Raw genomic sequence first — 18444 nt, 5'->3', positions numbered from 1 at the left:
AAACAAATGAAGGATTACTGAAAGGGAGCAAGGACAGGTGCATTTGACATAATGAAGCAATAGAAAGGAAGTGGCCAGACCAGGGGGACCCTGACAAGCTAATGCAAGAATGCACCCATCAGAACTGATGATCCCAGGGACTGTCCAAAGTACTGGCAGGAAGGACATGATGATTATGTCCCAAGAGCAAAAGGCAGGACTGAGAGATAGATCAAAGGTGGTGTGTTACCAGAACACACATTGAATTATTCATAAATATTTCTGAATTGGTGAATGGAGTTATTTTTTAATCTATTATCCATATCTGAAAATTTATGACCCCCATCTCTGTTATTCTTTGCAAATATATAGAAGTGGTTTGCTATTTCCTTCTCTAGCTAATTTTACATATGAAACAACTGAGTCAAATAGGATTGAATGACTTACCCAGAATCAAAAACCTAGTAATTTTCTAATGCTGGATTTGAATTCAGGGGTTATGCTCTGCAGGTCTATCACTTTGTGTCCTAAGCTATGCAGGTGCCCTGAGAAGTTGAATATGCCTTATGGATCCTAGAATGATCATTTTTATCCAGAAAAAAAATCATCATTCTTTATTTTTTAAAAAAAGGTAAATTGGGGGATTTTATTGGGAAATCATTACTACCAAAAAGTCACGCCTTTCCCTTTGTTTCCCCCCAGGGTATTTTGGATCTGACAGCAAAGCTCTCCAAGACCCTAAGGAATGATTTCTCCTAAAGAAAATATATATATTCTCTATTTGGCTTTGCTTTTCTTTGGAGTACTGGGGAACGTATTTCTCCTTTTCCTACACATCATGAAGTTCATCACTGGTCATAGAAAACCGCCCATTAGCCTGATAATCATTAACTTGGCCTTAGCTCATGCCCTAATGATAGTTTTCAGAGGAATTCCCATAATAATTAACGTGTGGGGGTGGAAATCATTACTGGATAACATGATTGGCAAAATCTTAATTTACTCAATAAGAGTGACTCGGGCCATTTCCCTTTGCAGCACCAGCTTCCTGAGTGTCTTCCAGGCCATCACTATCAGTCCCAACAGTCCCATGTGGACAGAGATAAAAACGAGGTCCCCCAAATATGTTGCTCCCTGCTCTTTGCTCTGTTGGATTTTCAATATCCTGAAAGATGTAATTGTGGCTGTTAATTTAAGTGATCTGAGGAACAGCAGTACAGAAAGATGGAGGATTGGGTATAGTTCTGTCATCTCACAGTCCACAAATACTATAAAAATTCTAATTTGGAATTCAGTCATGGATGCTCTGTTTATGGGTCTTATGATCTGCTCAAGTGGCTATATGCTTTCAATTCTCTACAGACACAAAGAGCTACTCCAGCACATTCACAGCACCAGCCTCTCGTCCAGAGTCTCCCATGAAACCAGAGCCACCAAAGCCATCCTTATGCTGGTGGGCAGCTTCATCTGCTTTAACTCAACCAGTTCCCCTTTTGTCATTTATATGGCTTCTGAGAAAGCAAGTAGGCATTGGGGGCCACGTTTCACAATTATTCTCTCCCTGTTCTATCCAGTCGTCAGCCCCTTTCTGCTGATCAGCTTTGACACTCAGATGCGCAGGTCTTTGAATGTTTTCTTAGCTTTGAAAAGATTCTGCTAGGAAGACGTTTTTGGTTGAAAAGGATATGGAAAGAGAATGGGAAAATGGGCCTAAATATAAATTAGACCATCCACTACTTTCATCCCCAGGCTGTAGACTAGGCCTCTACTACAGAGGCCTTTCTCTACACTGGCACAGGGATCTCTTTACCTTAGATTCATACTCAATATATCCCACATAAAACATTTTACATTTCCTATGAAACCTATATCTTTTTATTTCTTCCTGAATTCTCAAAAATTTACCAGCAGTCACCTAAAGTTTTAGACATCTGAACAAGTCTCAGTTGTTTACTCACACTCACCTCCCCTATATAATTCAGTCTTCTTGACTGAAATCAAGAAGTCTTCTTGACAACTCTGAGATACCACTACACACCTGTCAGATTGGCTAAGATGACAGGAACAAATAATGATGAATGTTGGAGGGGATGTGGGAAAACTGGGACACTGATACATTGTTGGTGGAGTTGTAAAAGAATCCAGACATTCTGGAGAGCAATTTGGAACTATGTCCAAAAAGTTAGCAAACTGTGCTTACCCTTTGACCCAGCAGTACTACTACTGGGCCTATATCCCAAAGAAATACTAAAGAGCGGAAAGGAACCTGTATGTGCCAAAATGTTTGTGGCAGCTCTTTTTGTTGTAGCTAGAAACTGGAAGTTGAATGGATACCCATCAATTGGAGAATGGTTGGGTAAATTATGGTATATGAAGGTTAAGGAATATTATTGCTCTGTAAGAAATGACCAGCAGGAGGACTACAGAGAGGCTTGGAGAGACTTACATCAACTGATGCTGAGTGAAATGAATAGAACCAGAAGATCGCTGTATACTTCAATGCTGTTTGAAGATGTATTCTGATGGAAGTGGATATCTTCAACATGAAGATCCAACTCACTTCCAGTTGATCAATGATGGACAGAAACAACTACACCCAGAGAAGGAACACTGGGAAGTGAATGTAAATTGTTAGCACTACTGTCTATCTACCCAGGTTACTTATACCTTCGGAATCTAATACTTAACGTGCAACAAGAAAATGGTATTTACACACATATATTATATCTAGGTTATATTGTACCACATGTAAAATGTATGGGATTACCTGTCATCGGGGGAGGGACTGGAGGGGGGGATAATTTGGAAAAATGAATACAAGAGATAACATTATAAAAAAAGATAATTGTATAAATATGTTTACATATATTGAATATTGTATAGCATATATTGGATTGCTTACTATCTAGGAGAGAGGGTGGGGGAGGAGGGGAAAATTTGGAACACAAGGCTGTGCAACTGTCAATGTTAAAAAATAATACATGCATATTTTTGAAAATAAAAAGTTTTAATAAAAAAAAGAAGTCTTCTTGATTCCACCTCTATAACACAACTTTGCACATCAAAGGCACCAATTCTAATTCTGGCCCTTCTTGAGCCTTACATTCATTCTCAAGAGAAAATTATTTGTCTTCCTGACCCTAATCTCACTCCTAGAGAATTGGTCAAACAGTCCCTATAGCAATAGTCTTAGGACATCGATTTGACTGTGTTACTTTCCTGCTCAGAAAATATCAGTGGTTTACTACTGGATACTGGATTAAAAAAAATTTTCTTCAACATTTAAATTTTGCTTTTATTCCCAAGATGAAAACAACCCCACTTCTCACTTAAATCTCTCATTATTTGACCTGAAATATTCCTGGTCTTAATTAAACTGGACTAAATGTTTTTTAACTTTATAAGAAATATTCAGTTTCCTGCACATATATATTATTATCTCATATAAACGGAAAGTGCACTCTGCAAACTCCACTTTAAATCTTCCACTATTTCTTACAAAACAACTCTGAGATACTACATTCTAAAAGAAGTTTTTGTTGTGCATAAGAAAAGTGTATGTCTTCGAAAAATTTGTACTTTTACACACATGCAGGAACACAAATAATTACCTTAAATTTCCCTAGTATAGATTTTATATATACAGTGTAACTTTCTTCTTGTGCATAAATTTAACTTTTCTTCATAATAAAATAAAATATTCTTAAAGACAGATTGAATGTCATTTTTTGTCTTGTATAATTAGGAACAAAGCACAGTACAAAATGAAGGGAATGCTCAAAAAATTAATATTGAAGAATTTTTCAGAACTGGAGCCAAAATGGTGGAAAAGAACAAGCTTCTAAAAGAACTCTTCCAACATTCTCCTCCAGGTAAATTTAAAATAAAATGCCAAATCAAATTCTGGAATGACAGAGCTAGCAAAAGGTCATGGTAAAACATTCTTCCAGCTCAAAACAATTTAGAAGTTTGGAAAAAGGAATCCATGACATGGGGGTGGAAGTTGGACTGCAGCTCACTTGGATGGAAACACCAATGAATGTAGGACTCAGTTTTGAATACAGAAGTAGCAGCCACTTCAGTGGCTCTCAAGCAAAAAATGATAAGGTAACTTGCAACTGGTGAGAAAAAGATTACAGGGAGCCCCTTCAGCTATCCAGTGCTAACTGGATGCAGAGCCAGACACTGATTGGCAACTTTATTAATTGCATCCAATGCTGACACACAGTTAAATATTGTAAAGGAGAACTTTTGGTCAAGAGAGAGAAAGGTCCATGAGGAGCATTATTGCTTTCAGTCACAAAGGAGCTAGAACCCTAAGGAGTATCACCTTTAATCCCAAAAAGAAAGGGAACCTGAAGAGTGTTATCAGTTTCTATCCCAAGGGAATAAGAGACATTCCTATGCAACAACAAGGGCACAAGCAGTGACCATACCTCTGCCCAGATGACACTCTCCTGGAAGGGCCAAAAACTTCCAACTCCCTGAACTAGCTCTGAAAAAACAATTGCAAAAAATTCAGAAACTTGGAAATGTGAATGTCTCCCTGCAACTAGAAACGGAGCCCACATTAACATAAAGTTCAAAGTCAAGAAGAGATTAGAAAAATGAGCAAAAATTTTTTTAAAAACTTTTTTAAAATACTATTGTTTTAGAGAAGATTACAATACAAAATCACAAGACAATATTGTCGAAATAGATACAAGCAAAGCCTCAAGGCAAACAAACAAACAAAATTAACTGGACAAAGCCCAACAAAAATCCTTGGAAAAACTTTAAAACAAATTTCAAAAGTATAGTAGTTAAGTAAAAATATTTTTTCACTTATTTTATTCAATGGATTTTTGAATTTTTTTCACATCACTAACATAGAAATAAATATTAAATAAATGCACTCGTATAACCTGTATCAAATTGGTTACTGTCTAGATGAAGGAGGAAAGAGAATTTGAAACTAAAAATTTTTAAATAAATGTTAAAAAAAAAAAAACTTGTTTTATAGGCAATAGAGAAAATATATATTAATTAAAAAGTAAAGTAGACTAAAGAAATTAGTTTCTTTTTTAAGGTAAATCCTAATTAAATATTTAATCATAAGGAATAATTTATTTATTAAAATCAAATAACTAAAACTGATTTCTTAAGAACTTAACTACCCAATACTTTAAAAATGTAAACTTTACAAATTTGTCCTTTTAATCACAACATTGTTCTGACCCTAAAATATTTAAAAGTCTAATTTTTTGTCCAAAAAAGCACCTCTCCAATTGGCCCTCCTTGCTCTTGCTTTACATTTTACAGTAGAGGAGTATAAGAAATGGTAAACAGATGAGTCTTCTTTTTTCATTTAAAAAATAAGCTTATCCTTGCTTACTATACCAATCCTAGCACCTAAACTATATATGATACATGGTCTTAGCCAAACGAAATAAAATGACTATGTGTATACCAGCAACGTATAAAAGGGAAGAAGGAAACAAAATTTTACTAAATATAATGACAATTGCATAAAATAATTTGGAATGTACACAGGAGCAACATGAATATAATTTTAAATACATTCCTTAAAGTACACTTTTTAAAAGTATACTAAGCAACATAATGATACTAATTAAATTTAACTATTCAGGAATATACATAATTAAATCATGGAACTAGCAAAAAAAAAAAAAAAAAAAAAAAAAAAAAAAAAAAAAAAAAAAAAAACAAGAGGTCAAGAATTTGAAGAGAAATAATAAGAAAAAAAAAGGAAAATAAAAGGGCATAGCATTACCAGGATTTAAACTACACTGATAGAATAATAATAATAGCTAACATTTATATAACACTTAAAGTTTATAGTACTTTACAAAAATTGCCTTATTTTAGTCTCACAGTAATCTTAAGAAACTGGTATAGTTATTATCTCCACTTTAGAAATGAAAAGATAAGAAGGAAGACCGGAAGAGTTCAATTTATCTATTCACAGTTACTCAGACATTTCCAGAGGCAATATTTGAACTTAGGTTTTAGTGGTTACTGGTACAGCACATCATTAACTAGTCTTGTCTAAAATCAATGAGTCCCCTAGGTACAAAACAGCAATCATTCAAATGGCTTGGCATTGGTTAAAAAAATGGAGAGATAAACCAATGGAAAACAATAATTATGCAACCAAAGAAGCAAATACAGCCTAGTAGAATTGTTTTTGACAAATTAAAAGACCTCAGCTATTAGGAGAAGGACTTGTTATTTGAGGAAAACTATTTAGGAAAATTAGAGAACAATTTGGTAGAAATTGGGTTTAGATCAACATCTCACAATATATACCAAGACAAGTTTTAAATGGATACAGGAGAAATACAAAGGATCACATTTTATACAAAGTAAAGGAATAAGGACAAATTTCCTTTCAGATATATAGATAAAGGAAATTCTTATGACTAGTCAATGGATAGAGAGGATCACAGATAAAAGATAAAATGGAAAACTGTGAATAAATAAAATTAAAAGGGATTTGCAAGAACAAAAACACATAGAGACAAAATTTAAACAAGAATTGTTGATGAGAGGAAAGTTTTTTGGACAATTTCTCCAGTAAAAGTAATGATGAAATATTAATTGGAATTTATGAAAAAAATTCAAAGGATATGAAAAGTCAGTATATGAGAGAGGAAATTGATACTGTCAACAATCATATGAAATAATGTTTAAAAACATTAATAATTTAAGAAACACAAATTAAAGTCACATAGGTTCTACTTTGCACAAATCAGTTTGGAAAAGATTACAAAATAAGAAAATAGTAATTGTTAGAAGATCTGATAAGGAAAAGGTACATTAATAATAAAGCTATGATGCAATTTTGAATTGGTGCTGCCATTCTGGAAAGAAACGTTGAATTCTATCTAAAAAAGTAAACTAACTTTACATAGTCTTTTAATCATCAATGTCAATACTGGGTATGGGATAAAAGGAGGGGCAAAGGATCAACACATGCAAAAATAATTATCATGGCTTTATATAATGGGAAAAAAAACCTAGAAAATTAGAATTGTGTCAAATGATTAAGATATTCCTGAACAAATTAGGATACATGAATGTAATGGAATACTACTATGCCAAAAGAAATAAAACCATGGAAAGATTAGAGAAATTTTATTACTTTTTATTAAAGGAGGTGTGGTGAGAGGACAGAATCAGAACAATTTCTACAATAACAAAAAATATATAAAGCCAGATAACTTTGAAAGAATTAATAATTCTGATTAATGCAATGACCATTATTGCAGAGTGCTACTATCCTGAGAGAGAAATGCTAAACTCAAAAGAAGGATGTAAAGGGCTGAAACTCCAAAAAAGTTTGCTTGAATCAGACAACTGAGCACTAAAGGCTAATTGCCTATTTGATGTGAGACAATGACTATTAGCATATATTTGGATAAATGACTCTTCTCACCTTTGGTACTTGCTGAATGTTTGGTGTTAAGATAATCAGAGGCAAGGATTGGAGGGTGGGGAGAGACAGGCCAGAAGCACTTGGCAACAGGATAAGGAAGAGAGAAGTTGGTGACTCCAGACTCCTGACTCCAGGATTCTTCTTGCCTGCTTCCTTCACTTCTCCCCCTAAAGACCAAGGGCTTTAATTTATCCTGATTCTGGCTGACCCCGAGGCCCTCTAGGGAGATAGCCCATAGCCCACAATACACAGGAGAGCTGTTGGGAATACACAGGAGCCACCTGACAGTGACTACTGGAGATCCAAGCTAGAATGGATCTCCTCTTGTAAGAGGATGATAAAAGGAGACTGAGAAGCCATTGCTGTTCTTTGACCTCTCTCCTCTTCCCTCTGCTTCCAATTTATCTCATTCCCAGTCCACAAGGAACACCTGTGTCAGCAAAGGCTGCCTTGCAACTCCTTCAGATGTTATGTTCCACAGCTGTGGAGGCTCTAGGAGAATTGACCTGTCCCTTAACAGGAGAAAGATACTCTTGGACAAAGCCAAAGTGAAAATTTGTTTTGTTTGACTTATCCATATTTTTACAAAGGTATTGTGTTATTTTTTCTCCAATGGAAAAAATGTAGAAAAAACATATCTAATCAAATTAAATAAAATGCTGCTGCTGCTATTTTTTGAGGAAAATAAATTGGCCAGGGAAGGAAAATGGAAAAGAGAAATGTTTCATTGATTTTTCAATGGCCCAGTCCTTACTGGTAGTTCTTGATGCCTGCTGGAAGTAAGAAAGGGGAGACCGCCTGATTCTGGCAGGCCATGAGCACTATAAAACAAAAGTCCTCACTGGGTGGATGAGGCAGCCTCAGGACACAGCTGGGGAGGGACTGTGGATTTGGAGCTGACCAAATCACTCTACCTGACTATTTCTTCCTCTTATCTCAGGCCATTGAAAAAGCTGCAGAGGGGAAGAGAGTGGTAAATCCAAGGCTGGCCACACTAATTGAGGAGTTCTCAAGACTAGAAAAGTGACTCCTATCCTAGATAGATCATGAATGCAGAAAAGGCCAATAATCACAATTTCCTGATGGGCACATTGAGATGTCCCTGGGGACAATGAGCATATCCATGTAACATTCATGTATATGTTATACCCAAAAAAGAAGGCAATTCAAATGAAAATTTTGACTAGTCCATTAACTGAAGTGGATGGTTATAGACTAAGAGGGACTTGAAAAGTTCTGGATTTTGATGCCCCTTAAATCATAAGGTAGAGAGGACAGTCTAGTCCAAATGATGTCCAGGGAGATCATCCCTCCCCAAGACTCAGTTTCTAATTTCAATGCATGGGGAATGTAAGCCCTTGTATAACAGAGTAGGAGGGCCCCTGGACATTGTTTTAAGAATGCACTGTAGTTGGGGCAGCTAGATGACACAGTGGAAAGGGCACTAATTCTGGAGTCATGAGAACCTGAGTTCAAATCCAGTACTAGACCCTTAACATTTACTATCTATGTGACCCTAAGCAAATCACTTCCTCTCAATTCACACACACACACACACACACACACACACACACACACACACACACACACACAAACACTTTAGGATAGAACTTCCGCCATAAATCTGAAGAATACAAACACTAAGGACATTCTAACTGAGCAGGATTGACCATCCCTGTGGAAACAATCCCAATATGTCCTAGAGAAAAGCATTTCTACGTTTTATCAAAAATTTGTTTGCTTTGGAATGGGATAACTTTAAAAGAGCACAGAAGTATACAGCAAAATAGCCTCAATGGCAACCACAGTTTAAAAAAAAAAAGATAGGTAGGTAGGTAAATAGATAGATAGTCAGATAGTTAGTTGGATAGATAGTCAGATGAATAGATGGATAAATGGACAGATGGATGGCTATATGGGTAGATAGACAGATGATGGGATGGATAGATGGATGGATGTCAGTAACCCCAAAGTGGAGGCTTAGAGGTCCTCATTTAGCATATCAGATGTCCCTGCCCCCTTTCTCTATGACCCTTATTTACATAAGTTTCTCTTAGCTCCCATTAGGAAGAGAAAAAGTGTCTCTTCCAAAAATCAAAAATGCTCCTTAGGAGACTAATTAACCTAAACTCATTGTTGATGGGGATTTGCACCTCAGACAAATTAATTTCTTCCTCTTCTTCAGAAACGTCTAAATTTCCCTGAGCTATCAATGTCACTTTTCCAGCAAATGACATGATAATTTCAACTCTTGGAGGAGATGAGGTCAATTTTCCCTATAATTACCCTGCTAGTGCCCACCACGTGCATACTCCTACACCAATTTGCAGAGCTCTACCTCCTGTGCAACAGAGAACATGGTAAGTGACTGAAGGTCTCTTATCCTCAGAGATAGAATTGGTAGAGTCCCTTCCCAGAAAAAGAAAGCAGGCATCTTTTCTCTGCATGGGGGAGACAAGACAGGAATTCTAGAGAAGATGCCTAAAAAGAGATACTAAAGACATCGGGATGCAAGAAGGGCTTTGTACATGCAAGGAGGGCAAGGTTAGGGCTCTTTTTCTGCTGTCCCCCTTCTCTGTATCCTACCTTTCTAGACTAGGATGAAGGAGCATGTGTGGGATAAGGGAGGAGGACATCTAGATAGATGCTGAAGGATTCTGACTCATTAGCAGCCTAGAAACATACTAAATTCCAGCAATTATTGCCCCAAGGATTTGTTGAAGGAAGGGAGTTGTAATTCCAATTCTCATCTAGCTCCTTTTTGGTCATTTGATGTCTTTAGGACCAAATCTTTCTCCCATCTCCCCATATTTCCTCACTACTTGGTCTTTGTTTTATTGTTCATTCCTTTTTCAGTCATATCTAATTCTTCATGACCTCTCAGGATTTTTTTGGCAAAGATACTTAAGCGATTTCTCATTTCCTTCTCCAGCCAATTTTACAAATTAGGAAACTGAGGCAAAAAAAGGTTAGGGTTACATAGCTGGGGAGTATCTTAAGTCAGATTTTAACTCCAGAAAAAGAGTTTTTCTTTGTCTAAGCTCAGCACTGAAGCCAATAACCCACATAGCTGCACCACTTGCATTTTATACCCATTCATACATTGTTTAGTCCAGTGATTTCTGGTCTCCTTGCTTTTCCACCAAAAAGAAATTACAGCTCTCAGATCAATGGATGATTCCTTTCCTGGGATGCTTGCTCTCTTATTTCTACCTCCTGACTTCCCTCAAGTCCCAGATAAAAATTTACCTTCTACAAGAAACCTTTCCCAATCCCCTTTAATTCTAATACTTTCCCTATGCTGATTATTTTCCATTTGCCCTTTGTGTAGTTTGTATGAATCATGTGTTGTCTTCCCCATAATTTTGAACTCCTTGAGAGTTTAGAATGTTTACCTTTTGTTGTACTCCTAGCGAATAGTACACTAACACATAGTAGACACTTAATAAATGCTAATTGACTTGAAATCTTGCCTAAAATACCTCCTAAATATTTGAGCTTAAACCACTTAATCTTTGTCTCAGTTTCTTAATCTGTAAGATGTAGATAATAATCACACATCCCTCCAAAGGGTATTATAAGAATCAAATAAGATAACATAGGAAAGAAACTCGAATTCCTTAAAGTACTATAGAAATAAGAGCTATCATAATAATAATTATTATTATTATCCTATAAATGCCAGATGTTATTGTTTAAAAGGGTTTATACCCCAAAACATGATCACCCTGTCTGGTAGAACTTAACAATAAGGTAAACTGAGATACATTCCTTCAGACAAGATAACACTTATTAACCAGAAGCATGACAACTGCCAATAAGCAAGCCCAAGGCTTACCTTCTTTCTATGTAAAAGACCAGAACTGAAGATATAACTCAATTTTATAAGCACAGAAAAAAGAACAGAACAAAAATCATAAAATTAGCTCATATTATGATTGGTTACATTAAAGAAAGTTTGCATTGCATGCACATGAACTGAAGGACCAGTTTTATGAATTTATGAGCCCTAAATGTATCTTGAGGGTATTGATAATGGATTTACCAAGGAGGTAGCCTCCTTACCAGTTACCCTGGGAATTAGGATAATTAAATAAAACCACTTAAAATTTACAAGGATAGAGCTTTATGATGGGACAAGGTCATCTACCATAATTTACCCAACCATTCTCCGATTGATGGGTATCCAATCATTTTCCAGTTTCTAGCCACTACAAAAGAGCTGCCACAAACATTTTGGCACATACAGATCCCTTCCCCTTCTTTAGTATTTCTTTGATATATAAGCCCAGTAGTAACACTGTTGGATCATTCAATCATCATAAAGCTCTATCCTTGTAAATTTTAGGTGAGGACAAAGTCATCTAGTGGTCTCTTTCTCAAGTCTAACACACAATTATCATTCAATTTCTCAGAAACTAAAGTTATAACAAGTTTCCAATTGCAGAAATGTTTTATAGGTGTTTATTGAGATAATAATTCTCTAAAACCAAAATCAGAGTTTCTTTTCAATTAACAGTGATTGTGGGAAAACTTAACCCTTTGGCATCTAACTTTGAAAGAAAGACTTTAAACCCTTGAACTCATAAGTTTCTTTATTCAGAGATAAAGAGGTTTGGGGTCTTGTATCAAATACAGAATGCAGTTGCAGAATTTAATATAAAATGAACACTCAATACTTGAATTTCCCATCATTTTTGGTAAGGATTCCATTCATAGGTGAGAATTACACAAGCTATATTTTTGTTGTTGTTCAATAATAAACAAAGAACCCATATCTCTGATTTAATTCTAAAGTTCTATTCATGTCGCTTATCTTGTTATTAGCTATATGGTGAACTAAAGTCTGCAAGTATTGTTTTAATTTTTCCTTATTTTTCAATTAAAGAGCCTTATTTTTTTTCTCCAGCAAATCTACCCCATTAAAGAAAATAGATAAACAAAACATTTGTAATAATAAAACATAGTTCAATCAAAAAAATTCCCACATTGGCCATGACCCAAAAGGTGAATATATGTGTATATGTGCATATATGTGTATATTTAACACATATATATGTAATTTTCATCAAGATTGAGCTGTGATGATTGCTGGATCAAAGGGTATGCACAGATTGATAACCTTTTGAGCATAATTCCAGCTTGCTCTCCAGAATGGTTGGATTTGTTCACAACTCCATCAACAATGCATCAGTGTCCCAGTTTTCCCTCATCCCCTTTAACATTTATCATTATTTTTTCCTGTCATCTTAGCCAATCTGACAGTTGTGTAGTGGTATCTCAGAGTTGTCTTAATTTGTATTTCTCTGATCAACTGTGATTTGGAACACTTTCATATGAGTGGAAATAGTTTCAATTTCATCATCTGAAAATTGTCTGTTCATATTCTTTGGCCGTTTATCAATTGGAGAATGGCTTGATTTCTTATAAATTAGAATCAATTCTCTATATATTTTGGAAATGAGGCCTTTATCAGAACCTTTAACTGTAAAAATGTTTTCCCAGTTTGTTGCTTCCCTTTTAATTTTGTTTGCCGTAGCTTTGTTTGTACAAAGGCTTTGTAATTTGATATAATCAAAATTTTCTATTTTGTGATCAATAATGATCTCTAGTTCTTCTTTGGTCACAAATTCCTTCCTCCTCCACAAGTCTGAGAGGTAAACTATCCCATATTCCTCTAATTTATTTATAATCTCATTCTTTATGCCTAAATCATGGACCCATTTTGATCTTATCTTGGTGTACAGTGTTAAGCGTGGGTCCATGCCTAATTTCTGCCATACTAATTTCCAGTTTTCCCAGCAGTTTTTGTCAAATAATTAATTCTTATCCCAGAAGCTGGGATCTTTGGGTTTGTCAAACACTAGATTGCTATAGTTATTGACTATTTTGTCCTGTGAAGCTAACCTATTCCACTGATCAACTAATCTATTTCTTAGCCAATACCAAATGGTTTTAGTGACTGCTGCTTTATAATATGGTTTTAGATCAGGTAGAGCTAGGCCACCTTCATTTGATTTTTTTTTCATTAATTCCCTTGAAATTCTCCACCTTTTGTTCTTCCATATGAATTTTGTTGTTATTTTTTCTAGGTCATAAAAATAGTTTCTTGGGAGTCTGATTGATATAGCACTAGATAAATAGAATAGTTTAGGAAATATTGTCCCCTTTATTATATTTGCTCATCCTATCCAAGAGCATTTAATATTTTTCCAATTATTTAAATCTGACTATGTGGAAAGTATTTTGTAATTTTGCTTATATAATTCCTGACTTTCCTTTGCATACCATTTACTTTCAAAGGATGATTGTTAATTGTTTTTTCCTTCACCTGTTCTATTGTATTTTTTTCTCTGTCTTTTCTCCCTTTTTCAAAGATGAAAATGAAAAATAATAATTTGACTAAATTGGTATATAAATGACAACATTCTTTTCTACTTCAAAAATCTTCATCTCATCCACTTGGCCCAACTAATCTCAGATATGTATTACTCTTTTATTTTTTCTTTTTAATCTATCTGGAAGATTCATTTTCCTTTAAATGAGGAATTTTTTAATTTAATATACTCATTGAACTAACCTGACCTTCTATCCATATGTCCCTCTCCTTTCTCCCAAACTCAATAATTTTCCTATCAAGTTGAATGGATAACTTAGAAATTATGTTCTTTAAATATCAAAATGTCCATTGATTTTTGTCCCATTCTGTTAAAAGTAAAGATTATGAGATGCCAGAATTACCTATTCCTCCCTCCATTTTTATGCTCTGCTTCTCATGAACAACTATTATGTGTGTGTGTGTGTGTGTGTATGATTTGTTATCCATGTAAAATATCTATTTCCACATGATATAGTTTCTCTTAATGTCAGATAAGTAGCAAGAGTGTAACTTTTTGTAGATGTTCCTAGAATCTTGCCCAACCATCTTAATTCCTGGCTAATGGATTATGTAGTGTGGGGACTTATTTACTAGAGGATTTTGGTAAAAGCCCAAATCCTGATCATAGGTGAGGAGTGAGGAGGCAAATCTCATATGGATGGTTGAACATGGAGTTCATTTATTTCAAGATTTCTCAGCCTTAAATACCCTAGTACACTTGCATCACTATAGTACACTGCACATGGATTAACTATACTAGACATGCACCAACTATAGGATACTGTGCATGTGGGGCCACATAAGCAACTTGCTATTGTTGTGTAGATGTCTCCTTGCTACATTAATATCTCTGTTTCAAGTACAACACAATTTGTCGTCCCCCAACCCCGACTTCTCAGGAAGGCTGAAATATCCCTGGAGAGATGATGGAGAGCCAAACCAGACATGTCGGCAGGTTCCTTGGCTGGATTTGGGGGTCTTATACCTCAAGTAGAGTTTCCCCCATTATCTGTTGCCCTTTACAAAAGGGGAGCAAAGAAAATATATCATGAAACTACCTGTAAGGGGCCTTTAAATGGGCGCCACAGCAAATCGGGAGATTGAGTGGTCCGGAAGTAATTTCTGTGGATATTAGGACTGCCCTTAGGTGGGATCCTGGCCATATTGAGATAGCTTCGTAATGGGTGACTCTCTCGCTGATTGGCTGTGTGTGTGTGACCTCACAGGCCCTTTGTAAGCCCACTGCAGGCAGCAGTCGCTCTCTTTAACCTGGTGCTCTTCACCCTGGCTCTCTAGCCTGGGTGGCCAAGCCAAGATGGATAGCCAAAAAAGGTAAGGGTTTTGGTAGTGAACACGTGGGTCTTCTGACCAGGTGTTCACTCGGGAACCAACAAGTCAGGGCATCAGTTAGGGCATTATGTGAGTAGGTATAATAAAGGCTTTTAAGATTACACGTGGCTGTTCTTGAGTGCGCTACTGGTTATTAAGCTATAGATTCAAGAGATAGTGGCCAGAGACCTTTGAAGGCCTCAGAGGAGGCGAGCCGGGTAAAGTTCACACTGCAAAGGACAGTGGCCAAAGGTACTCTGGTGGGTCTAGGACAGACTAGTAATTGTAACTGCCAGAAGAGCACGTTACAACTACCCACTCTGTTTTCTCAGAAAGGAGATGCCATACCAGAACCTTTTTGCATAGGATTACATAAAGAAAAAGGATGAATCAAAATTTCACCTACAGACTTTAATTCAGTCCCACAAATGACAGTTACACAAAAGACATTTCAAGTAGTCTTACTATGGCCCAGAAACTATGCTAAGAAACTGGAATGAGAATAAAAGAAGAAAGACAGTTCCTGCCCTCAAGGAGCTTCCATTCTAATGGAAGAACTAAACAAAGGAAGGATTACTGAAAGGGACCTAAGAATAGGTTCAGTGGAATAGTGAAGCAGTGGCAAGGAAGTGGCAAAAGACATGGATCCTGAGAAGTTAAGGCAAAAACTTGCTCATCAAAGTTGATGAGCCCAGGAACCATCCAAGGTATTGGTGGGAGCTGATGACCATGGTGCAAGAGCAAAAGACATGGCTTAGAGAAAGTTAGAAAATGTTCTATTAGTAGAATACTCAGTACATTATTAACAAGTATGAGTTGATAAATTGAATTTCTTGTTGCTTGTTGATTACTTGTATCTGAAATTTTATGACCCTATTTTCAGTTTTACCTAGTAAAAATATTAGAGAGCTTTGCCTTTCTCTAGCTCATTTTAAAAATGAATAAACTGAGGTAAAGAAAGTGAAGTGACTTGTACAAGGTCACATAGTTAATAAGTGTCTGATATGAGATTTGAACTCATATTGTTCCTGACTATAATGCAGTCATTCTATCAACTGAGTCCTCTAGCTGTCCTGATAATTTGAATAAAAGCCTTATAAATGTTGGAGTAGTACTGTTACTTATCTGGGAAGATTTGGTATTCCTCATATAGAAGGCAAGTTGGTTATAAGATTTTACTGGGTAATAAATAATCTAGAAAATTCAAATCCCCACTGATTTCTCCCTAGGTCACTTTGGATCTGATAGAAAAGCTCTTCAAGACACCCAAGGAATGAACTCTTATAAAGAGGATCTAAAGATTGTCTTCTTGACCCTGCTTTTGTTTGGAGTGCTGGGAAATATGTTCCTTCTTTATCTTCATAGCCTTAAATTCATCACTACTCACAGAAAAAGATACATTAGTCTGATAATCATAAACTTGGCCTTAGCTCATGCCCTGATGATTATCTTCAGAGGAATCCCCCTAATAATAAATATGTGGGGGTGGAAATCATTCTTGGATGACATGATGGGGAAAATCTTAACTTACTTAATAAGAGTGACACGGAGCATTTCCCTTTGCAGTACCAGCTTCCTGAGTATATTTCAGGCCATCATCATCAGCCCCAACAGCCCTATGTGGACAGAGGTCAAAACTAGGGCCCCCAAATATATTGTTCCCAGCTCTTTGCTTTGTTGGATTTTCAATGTTGTGATAGATGTTGTTGTAGCTATCAATATACATCATCAAAGGAACAACAGTACAGAAATATGGAAGATTGGGCATAGCTCTTTCAATTGGCATGCCGCAAGTACAATAAAAATTCTAATTTGGAAATCAGTTATTGATGCTCTGATTATGGGTCTCATGATCTGCTCAAGTGGCTACATGGTGATTGTCCTCTATAGACACAGCCAGCAAGTCCAACACATTCACAACATCAACCTTTCACCCAGAGTCTCCCATGAGACCAGAGCCACTAAAGCCATCCTGACGCTGGTAGGCAGCTTTGTCTGCTTTAACTCAGCCAGTTCCCCTTTTGTCATTTATATAGCTTATACTAAAGCAACTGGGCACTGGGAGTCATTTTTCACAACTATTCTCTCCCTGCTTTATCCAATAGTTAGCCCCTTTATGTTGATCAACATTGATACCCAGATGCCTAGGTCTTTGCAGGTTTTCTTACATTTGAAAAGATTCTGCCAGAAAGAATTCTCTGGCCGATGAGAATTGTTGGGGAGAATGGAAAAATAATCATTCACAAAAGTAAATTAGCCCATCCACTCCTTTCCACTCTATGCTACATGGCAGATTCTCCCATAGAGTAGAATTCCCTTACATTGCATAGGAATCTCTTCACCTTAGAAACATGCTTAATAAATCCCAAAAAAACAGTTGACTTTTATCATAAAACCTCCTTCTTTCTTCCCAAATTCTCACAAAAATAGCACCAGTCACCTAGGTTGAAAGCTCAGAACCATCCACATTTCTTTACTCAGACTCACTGCTCAAATATAAATCAGTTGCCACGTCTAGTTGATTCCTACCTCTGTAATATTTCTTAAGAGATTTCCTTCTTTCCACATCAAAGGCCCCCACTATAATGCAGGCCCTCACCATCCCTTAGCTACATTCTTGATTGTTTTTATTTGTGTCCCTCATTCTAATCTCACTTGAAGAGCAAATCTTCTTAAACTATGGGTCATGACTCCATATGAGGTCATTAACTGAATGTGGTGGTTGTGTAATTATGATTTATTATCAGCAAATATTTGATTTGTATACCTATTTTGTGACAATATACCTAGATTGACAAAAATTTCTCAGACTAAAAGTGGTCACAACTGGAAAAAATTTAAGAAACTCTGTCGTACAGAATTGATCAACCATTTGCCAAAGTTATATTCTTAGAACTACACACAAACCATCACTTGTTCACTGTTGCATGCTGGGTAAAAGAAAAATTCTTCTAAATTTGAAATCTATATTACTTCTGAAGCTGATTTTAACCTCACTTCCTAGTCAAATTCTACAATATTTGTCTTCAAATACTCTATGGCATATCCTTTCCAAACTGACTTGAATGCTTCTTACCTTGTAAGAAATTCATTTTCCTCCTCCTGGTAATATACCTCATGACTAAAAAGTATATTTCCCTCAACTATTGATTAGAACCTTCATAGCTTCCAAAAAAGCAATACTCAAGTATAAAAAAAAAGTTTTTTCTTTGGGCACAAGTTTTAACTTGGTCTTTCATAAAATTTATATTTTCACACATATATGCATGTATACATAGATAATCATTTTACATTGTCTCTATACATAATTTGTATATAT

General features: G+C 35.9%; 2 protein-coding genes across 2 annotated transcripts; both read left to right on the top strand.

Moving 5' to 3' along the window:
- Positions 1-724: 724 nt before the first annotated feature.
- LOC141547368 (vomeronasal type-1 receptor 1-like) lies at positions 725-1639 on the top strand. Its single transcript, XM_074275812.1, has one exon. The coding sequence runs from the start codon at positions 725-727 to the stop codon at positions 1637-1639; it is 915 nt and encodes a 304-aa protein (XP_074131913.1).
- Positions 1640-16398: 14759 nt separating this feature from the next.
- On the top strand, positions 16399-17334 carry LOC141547367 (vomeronasal type-1 receptor 3-like). The gene has a single exon (XM_074275811.1). It carries the CDS (start codon positions 16399-16401, stop codon positions 17332-17334), a length of 936 nt encoding a protein of 311 aa, XP_074131912.1.
- Positions 17335-18444: the final 1110 nt, after the last annotated feature.

This window comes from Sminthopsis crassicaudata, chromosome 6 (genome assembly GCF_048593235.1).
Source record: "Sminthopsis crassicaudata isolate SCR6 chromosome 6, ASM4859323v1, whole genome shotgun sequence".
Taxonomy (NCBI): Eukaryota; Metazoa; Chordata; class Mammalia; order Dasyuromorphia; family Dasyuridae; genus Sminthopsis; species Sminthopsis crassicaudata.
The sequence above is the reverse complement of the archived record's forward strand: the minus strand, read 5'-3'. Positions and strand labels throughout refer to the sequence as shown.

Bases quoted from the DNA above. Each gene is read 5' to 3' on its own strand.
- LOC141547367 (XM_074275811.1), top strand. From the start codon at position 16,399: ATGAACTCTTATAAAGAGGATCTAAAGATTGTCTTCTTGACCCTGCTT.
- LOC141547368 (XM_074275812.1), top strand. From the start codon at position 725: ATGATTTCTCCTAAAGAAAATATATATATTCTCTATTTGGCTTTGCTT.